The 9,227-nt window shown below is 36.8% G+C and overlaps 1 protein-coding gene across 2 annotated transcripts in view; it reads left to right on the top strand.

Annotated features, from left to right (window-relative positions):
* dnajc1 (DnaJ (Hsp40) homolog, subfamily C, member 1) overlaps nucleotides 1-8,912 on the top strand; it is a 51,123-nt gene extending 42,211 nt beyond the window's left edge. Inside the window, exons 9-12 of one of the 2 annotated variants that reach the window (XM_041247096.1) lie at nucleotides 3,755-3,874; nucleotides 7,069-7,124; nucleotides 7,566-8,034; nucleotides 8,732-8,912. In XM_041247096.1, the coding sequence (XP_041103030.1) occupies nucleotides 3,755-3,874; nucleotides 7,069-7,124; nucleotides 7,566-8,034; nucleotides 8,732-8,800 (714 nt within the window). In that variant the 3' untranslated portion in view covers nucleotides 8,801-8,912. Of the gene's footprint in view, nucleotides 1-3,754; nucleotides 3,875-7,068; nucleotides 7,125-7,559; nucleotides 8,035-8,731 lie in introns of both variants that reach the window. The other variant, XM_041247095.1, reaches the window with a different exon arrangement.
* The last annotated feature ends 315 nt before the right edge of the window (nucleotides 8,913-9,227 follow it).

A 9,227-nucleotide genomic window follows, 5' to 3' on the forward strand; every position in this document is an offset into this window, starting at 1 on the left:
TGAATGGAATGTCTGTATAATTTGATGATGTACCAAGTGATGATGAGGTTGCTGTTCCTGAACCTGTCCAGAAAATGTGCAGAAGTAGTGAATGTATAATTGTATTACTTTTAGCAAACAATATGGAATGCTAAACGGAAATGCAAGCCCCTTTCTGAGTGATACCTTTGAAATGTGTAGTGCTGTCATTAACTAATTGAAGTGATTGTTGCGTAATAAAATGGCATTTGCTTTTCTGTTGTATTGTTCTAACTGTGGTTTCATTAATGAATCCACAGTTTTCTGTGGATTCGTTAATCAACAATATATCTGCCAGCACTCCCCTTCTCTTCAAAGCCACACAGCCACTTTCAGTAGAACTAATCAATCACAAGATCAAAGGGTTACGTCAACAGAAATGTTTAAATTATACTGAAATTGCAGACTTTTGAGCCTTGTTTAGTGGTGCTTTTCAGTTCTGAAGACCTAGTGTGTTTTAAAGAAACACAAACTAGGTTTTCAGTCTTCAGATCTGTATATTGGGCATTTCTGCACTAACAAATTAAAATGTACTTTTATATAATTTCTCAGAATTCTGCCTCCAGTCACACAATCAAATATGATTACTGTCCCTAGTGCACTCCACACCACCACTAAGAGCACCTATTGCAACTCTACATTCAAACATGACCTGTAATGGTATTTTCAGATAATTCAGGGGCAAAGTGAGCTGATTGCATGTTGTGGTTTAAAAGCTAATAGTGGAGAAGTGCTTCAGAGGGTAAAGAATACCCCACCCTGTGCCACAATTCATTTTGTTGCCAAAAATGTAAATACATTTCAATAAACATGCAAGGTTTCTACACTGTAAAAGGTGCAAGAATAAATAAACAGTGTACCATTATCAAGGCATGCCAGACCAACAACATGAAACAATTGCTGATCAGTACAGTACTATAATCCCTATGAAACTAAATGAAAAACAGCATTGCTGAAGTGTCATAAGCTGAGCTGCAACCTTGGCATCATATTAAAATATCAATGGGTTCCACTATTTCACTGGACCGATTCTACATAGTTGGTCTTAATTGGGTATGTGAATGGTGGTAAAGCACAAGAGCTTTTACTCCACATAGTAAATGGCTGGGAACTTGAATGCTTGCCTTTTATATTTATAAAATATCAGCTGCCCCCTCTCCATGTGGTTTCTGCTATTATATCACAATGCTGAAAATTGATTTTTGGCCTCTTATTTCAATAATATTGGACACATGGTTTCCAGTGACAGAACAGTCTGCTTGTGCATTCATCTGGCACTCTAAGCTACAGTTGGCTCCAGATTAAAGCGAGGAGAATGCGTTCACACCATGACCACCCTCCAGGCTTCTGCTGGGGCTCTGCCGCCTTCTCTTCGCTGAATCTAAAACCACAATTAACCACTGATGAGAAGTTCCACCTTGCACTGTGACTGCCATTAGGATGGTTAACAAATGGATGATCTGAAACCCACACTGCCTCTCGCATGCTGGATTTGGAAACGCTGCTGCATGTTTCATCATACATGCTGTTGTAATCTAATTAATTGTTAAATCGGTTCCATTTATGGCTGGTTTTGTATTTTAATTTGAAAAGGCAGCATTTATTAATTTAATGGAGAGGATTAATGTGAAGCTGGGTTCTGTTAATGCGAAGACCGATTTCAATATTCAGAGCTTTGGAGGGTTTTTTTTTTTTTTTTTTTTTAATTACAAAATACAACCTGCAAGATCATTATTGCTGTCAAAATTACATTTCTGCAAAATTAAAAGGTATCCTTTTATCCCACCAAATTCTTTATTCCAGATTTGTCAAAGCATCAGTTGTGTGCTGCATTTATTCAATCATGAATCCCCAGATAGCGCTTAGTGAATGCATGTTATTTTCTAACAGAATGCTTCATTTGTTCATACTGAATTTTACAATGAACATATTGAACATTTTATCTAGTGTTCATGCTGTATGGATTGTTAGACATTTTTTCCTTCTATGTTGTTGTGAGAATGCATTTGTTACCAGTTCAAAAGTCTAGTTACATTTAAAAATAAGAATATCTTCTATCTTTAACAGATTGCTATAGCAGAGCAAGGGCATGCTGTTTATACCCTCTTACTGCTGCCAGTAGGTGTTTGAGGCTTGAAGGATCACAACACATTTTATTATGCTAATAACATTTTACAGAAAACATCTACAGCTAAGATTAGAACTTCAATTTTCTGAATTTATCATAAAATGTCAATACCAGTATTTGTGTAAAGAAGGATTCAGCCAGATATTTCCAGTTGTGAAATTCGGACCCTTTATCTGCACCATTCTAAATACCTGCAGGACAGAAGTCTCTGAATAACAGTAGCTTGCATTGCGAGTGGCTGTGCCTTTAACAGGGCCAGCACGCTTTGATTAGGAGCGAAGCTGCCATTTGGACATGGTGAAAGGAGCACACTCAAGCCATTGATTAGGGGAGGCAGTATAAGAAGTCAGGAAGGGCCCTGCTAAGCCTGCAGTGCGGCAGGCGGATGACCGCGTGGTCCGTGCACAGTGGGAGAATGACAGGGAGGATTAGTGTCAGCGAGGAGCTTTCAGTAACTGTGGAGATGGGCCCTGGGCTCGCTCACCTCTGTGGCTGTTGTTCTGTACTGAGGGCTGCGATGCAGGGATGTGCATTATCCAAGATGGTGGTCATTTCCATTGACGTCTGTACTGCTTAATGGGAACATCGCCACATGTTTTCTTTCTGTGGTTTTTGTAACTTTTTTTATTTTAGTAAATTATTTTAAATACTTTTAAGTATCAGCAATTTATTTTAAGATCCCAATCTTAAATTAGTGACTTAAAAATGATCACAGCGAATAATGCAGTTGACTCCCCTATCAGGAAAATGTTAAAGGACAATCATGCAAAGGTCATTAGCACTAAAGTTTAACATTGTGAAGTCTAATGAATTGCATCTTGGCTACAAGCTAATCACAGTCCTCAAATAGTGTATTCATTTTTATCATTATCCTAGTTCTAATACACAAAAAAATACAGTGATTGTATAGCAGGAAAACTAGCTCCAGAATTCAGATTTATAAAAAATATGTGTGTGTGTAAAGGTTCTGCATGAAACAGCTTTTGTTGAAAACTACATTTCAAATACTTATCCTGACAATACAAATAGACTAATACCTAATAACATGTCTAATTGTTATCTGAAAGAAATTGGGAACAAACAAGTATTACTCTTTCTTCACAATTAAGCAAAAAAATAATAATAATAAAAAAAATGAATGTATGAATGAATACAAAATGGAAGATGCTGGATTCGTTAGGCAGAAAACATCTGGCAGGTTCTTTTTTTACTTTTATGAAGCTCTCCCCCTTTTAGGACTGTTTTGTGCTATTTCTGCTGATATATTTTATCAATCTCCCCAGCAATAGAAGTACGTGAGCAGTCCTTCTATTACACTGCAATTAAGAATCATTTGCCCCTTAAACTTAACAAAAATAAACAGACATCCATTTGGATAATTTGTTGTTATTACTGCTCTCTATTTTCATTTTGTTTTGCATTGTTAATATTTTCATGTATGTCTTATGCATTTTTTTCAAGAATAAAACAATTGCCATTAATCAACTTTAACAATAATCAATACATTTTAAAAAGCACAATACTTGTGTGAAAGTGCAACATTTCAATAATTGTGAGAAATGTTCCCCTTAATTATTTTATTAACGGTGCAATTTAATGTTGTTGCAGGCACTTGAATGGACAGAAGAGGACCTCAGTCAGCTTACAAGAAGTATGGTTAAGTTCCCAGGAGGGACCCCGGGTCGATGGGAAAAGATTGCTCACGATTTGGGTCGATCAGTGGTAGATGTGAGTTCACCCGGATTTGTATTGTATAATGAGTGACAGAACAATACTGGCCGTGTAACGAGAACGTAGTTGGGGCGCAAGACTGGGAAAGAATAATGCACGCATGTATATGAAAGAAAAGGCTACAATGCATTCAAGACCTGGAAGTGAACCATTAACTAGCTAAGCAAGAAGCAGATGTGAGAGGGTTCCTACTTTGGCAAATAACAGCTGTAACATGATCAGCTGTGTAGGGGATTCTGGACCTGGGGGAATTGCGCTACTGTAATGTGAGCATGGGAAGACAACACCACAGTTTGAATTGTGAAAGGGAACCCCTTTTGAGCAGTGAAAGAACATTAGTCAGATCAGTCAATGTAGGAGTTGGAGTTTACATATTTAAAGATTTCTGGTGTCTAGATACTGTTGCTTACAGGAGTGCCTGGTCTGTTGGATGAAGCAGGTGGTTTCCACTAATTAAGAAATGTGACCCAGGTATTTAAATAGCTCATAGCTCAGCCTGTGTTACAAAGCAGATGTTTTTTTGGAAAAATAAACAACTTGACCAAAGACAGACTAGTGATAAGGATTTGTTTTTCATGAATTTTCCTTAGAATTAAGAAGAAACAGCAAGATATGGTAAATACTCTTCATACAATGACTCCAAACTAGTGGTTACATTTTTCCCCTGCTTATAGGGGACAGCTATTGCACAAGCTCCCCAACCCCCAACCTCAAATACTACATCTTCTATGGCTGAAGTATTATGTGACAAGAAGAAAAAAAAAAAAAAGCCCTAACCTTGGCTCACCAGTAGTTAGTGCTGTTGACAAGGTAAAAGCACAAGTTTTTGTAGTTTCAGAGATGGCAGTCATTTCCTGATTTCACTTGGCCTTGCTGCTGGCGTGCAGGATTAATTGAATCGTTCTGATTGTTTACATCAGGTATTCTGGGAGAAGAAAAGGCAGTGTCAGTTTACTCTAATCAAAGTTCCTGCTAGCTGACCTGGTTATCTGCACCTGGCCTCTCTCTTAGTCTTCCCACATCTGTTCTTTGACCCATTTTCCTTTCTGCATTGGTAGCTTCAGGCCTAGTTCTCGTTCCACTTCTTTGCAGCTTGGAGCCCAGTGTGCACCACTGACAAACATCTGACATGCTGATTTTCTTCAGGAAAGCGAGTCATGAATTGAAGCTGTCTAGGCACTGTGGCAGTGCATGCATTGCTGTGGTCTTTGATCCCATGGATCAGGCTTGGAGTCCCATAGACTGACACTGTAACCTAATTAGACTCTTGGTGTATGACAAGTCACATATAGTCTAGTGAGATGCAGACAATTCTGTTTTCATTTTGTAGGTTACGATAAGTATTTTAAGTTGCGCAGGAACATATGTATATCAAAATAGTTCCTACATGTATCTCTGTTCGCGCATAATAACAATTACTATAACTAATGCGCTTGCAAAAGCGCTTGCTTTAAAATAACTTGCAAGATTCAATTCAAGGATCAATGCAATAAACTAGATACTGTAAAAAAATAAATAAATAAATAAAATCAACCAACTACAGCATCCACAAACTGTTCAGCTGCGAAACGTAAAATGTATTTAACTATTAAAAAAAGAAAAAAAGTCTGGCATAATGTGACATTATGAACTGTGGATTTGCTAAATTAAAGACAGACAGACAGAGCTCAGGTTATGTATTTGTTAAGTAACGTTACTCTTGCAATCGAAAGGATGTAAACCGATTCCCCTTTTCCTCTGCACTTTTTAAATCCTGTGTATCCCAACCATGATAACAGACTGATAGGGGATTTGCTGTCTGCGTGGAAAAAATGGGGCTCAGGTAGGAAACAAAACAGTCGACAGGCAGGGAGGGTCAGACAGACCTTTGTAATTAGTGTGGTGCCTGACGCTGGGCTGCAGAAAAGAGGAGCCGACTTAGATAAGAGCTCCTGTCTTTTTGTAGAAACACAAGGAAATGATTAACTGGTTTTGAATCTTACAGGCTGGTGATTATAGGTTTCTGCCTGTTTAATCAGCATGCAGGGACAAAAAAACACAAAGGAAGATTCCCAGTGTCTCGCTCCTGGATGGTAGCAGCTGCTACTTTTAGTAAATTAAGTTTGAGGAATAAACGTCTGTGCTGTGGTGGTGTGTCTGTTCTGATAATTAACATTAATGTTATCAAAGAGGTCTGACTGTGTGTGTTTTTTTTTTTTTTTTTTTTTTTTTTTAAAGCCGTAAACGTTTCCTCAGTGCCTATGTAAATAGCTATACAAAATTTGCACAGTATTGTAAAATTGTAAATAATTTTTTAATTTTTTTTGTTAACGATGTTTGTGAAAAAGGGGAAATTATTCAATTTCAGACATTACATAGTTGAGAGCAAACATTTTGAAAGAGGAATTGTACTTGCAAATTATATATATATATATATATATATATATATATATATATATACACACACACACACACACACACTAAGAATAATACAATAAAAGCTAACTGTGGCTATCAGTTACATTTTTTTTTTGTATTGCTGGTATGTTCTACTGAACTACAATTTGAATAAAAACAACTACTCAAAAGCCATGTTTCATTGCAACGCTTGAGCCATATGTTTATATTAATAGAATTTGACTGCTACTTTGATCATTATTTCAGTTTTCAAATTGTATATATTCATTTATGTGGTATTTATTTTTAAATAAACTGTGGAAGCATGAACTAATTATGTAAGCTTATAACAGCAGTGAGTGGTATACTTTTAAAGTAACGCATTTCTGATTTAACTTTTCATGAAGCTCTTTACATAAAACTCAAGTCCGGTCTTTTTCCAGTGAACAATAATGAAACAGAAAATGTCTGGGATATAAAACCCTCAGATTTGAACCCCAAGATGCCATTGATTAACTTTAATGGTTTAAGTCCAGCCTGGAACAAAGGATTGGTTGTAGCGTTGATCCTCCCTGTTATGTGAAGGGATTTGTTGAAAAGCATGCCTTAAATCAGTACTACGTGCAACGTGTTTGTCGGAGATGTTTAGAAAATGCACAGTGCATACAAAAAAAAAAATGTACAAATACATGATTGTTTAAATGTGTGTTCCTCTTTCTAAGTATTTGTACTTGGGTTATGCCTCAATATTTTGTATTTGAAAACCTGTACTGTGCAATCTTGATTTTTGATTTGCAAATCTGATTTTCATGTAGGTAACTTCCAAAGTCAAGCAACTCAAAGACTGCGTTGCCAGCACTTCAGGTACAGTAATTTATGACTCCTTTAGGTAAACATAGCTGAAAAAAGTTATTAATCAGCTTTCTGTATCTCTTTAGTGTGTACACAATATATGTTTCTGTTGTAATAACTAAGTTAATGTTTTAAAGATTGGTAGATCCAGATTTGTAGCACCATACTTAACTAGAAATAATTGTTCAACCTATATGACAAAATGTTGCTTAATTGCCTGAATTGTTTATTGTTGTGTGCGTTGACAATAATCTAATAAAATAGTGGTGTATGGTGCGGGTAGATTCTAGGCACCCTGCAAAGTGAAACACTTTCTGGTAGGACCCTGTTCAAAGCCTAGACATGCCTACTAAAATTACCGGCCTACATTTAATGATTTTTGTCTTTTGGGAATTCATATTCCCTTATGCTTCATTGATTTGTATAACTTTTTTTTTTTTTTTTTTTTTTTTTTTACAGTTAGGTTCTCTGAACTAAAATCCACTGCCCAAACCACCAAGGCATTGAAAGGAGGAGCAGCAGGTTTACCAGATGACATTATCACAAAGCGGGAGGAGGAGGAGGAGGAGATTGATAACCCTACTCAGGACGCAGCGACACGCAGAGATACTGGAGGAAACCAAACCGCTGTTGCAGGAACAGAGGCCAGACATCGCAAGAGAAAAGTGGCAAAGGCCCCAGAAATAACAGTCATGATCAAAGATGACTCTGAGGAAAAGCACAAAGGGAGGCGGCAGAGGGACTTTGATAGCAAGGCGCTGGATGACGACAGCAGTGAGGAAAAAAAAGGGAAAGATAGAGGTGAACCTGCAGAGGAGGTGTGGACTCAAAACCAGCAGAAACTGCTTGAACTGGCCCTGCAGCAGTATCCGAAGGGGACCGCAGAGCGATGGGATAAGATAGCCAAATGTGTTCCAGGAAAATCAAAGGTGTGTGGATAGAGGTTACCTAGTTTTGATCAGAATAAGGATGCCTTACCTTTCCTTACTTGATGTATTTCATATACTCTAGTTAAGGTGGCATGTATTAAATATGCATGCCACTTTAGTGTCAGAAATTACAAATAAGCAATCCTTTGGTGCTGGTCTTGAAGATCTCTAGATAGGACGTTTAGATGCAATCTGGGGGGGGGGAGGATTATCTGTGCAAATCTAATTTTAATTGCAGGGTGTATTTGTGTCCCACATACTGTTATAACAGTGATGATTCATGCTTTGGCTGCATTTTAAACTGTAGGAATAACCATCACAAATTGAAAACACTGGTTCACTTTGTGTGGAAGAATGTGTGTTTAAAATATATATTAGAGATGGTTCACTTTCTACTGCACAATAAGTGGAATTACCAAGTTTATTTTTTGTACTGACTTATGACAATGTTTGAAAGTTGTAGACAAATAATCTGGTTTTGTCTCATGTGCCTAACCCAAGGTGGTGGAGTTTAAACTGCATTAAAAGTGTTAACAGGGAATACGATTTAATTTGAATTATACTAACATGACTGAATTATTTCAAACACTTGACAAGGTATGGTCTGGACACATTGAACCTTCTTAAATATGATTGTTTTTGCTATAAAACAAAGCATTTTTCTAAAATAACTGAATACACTTGTTTCCTTTTGCAGGAAGAGTCCATGATGCGATATAAGCTACTGGCGGAATTGGTACAAAAGAGGAAACAGGCCACGAGCTGAGCTGAAACATGCAATGCCAGGACTCTTGTTTTAAAGTGTCAAGCCTTTTAATTCCCTGTTTTTTGTGTTACATGCCTTAATTGAACACCAATAAACATGATACATTTTGCTTTAACATCTACTTAAGTGTAAAACTATTTTTGTAATGGATTATACCATATATATATATATATATATTATAATATATATATCTTATATATATATATATATATATCTATATATTCCATTTGTTTTTGGCATTGTCTACATAAAGGAGAAAAACCGACTATTGTATTAACTACAAATTGGCAACCGTAGTATGCATATACGTTCATTTTAAAAAACCCAATTACAAAAAGGGTTGTTATTTTACGTAATTTACCCGTGTTAAAAATTAATACGCCGCATAGCAAACCACGGTTCTTCATGATCAAACGTAATAAGACCG

Source organism: Polyodon spathula, chromosome 4 (genome assembly GCF_017654505.1).
Source record: "Polyodon spathula isolate WHYD16114869_AA chromosome 4, ASM1765450v1, whole genome shotgun sequence".
Classification (NCBI taxonomy): Eukaryota; Metazoa; Chordata; class Actinopteri; order Acipenseriformes; family Polyodontidae; genus Polyodon; species Polyodon spathula.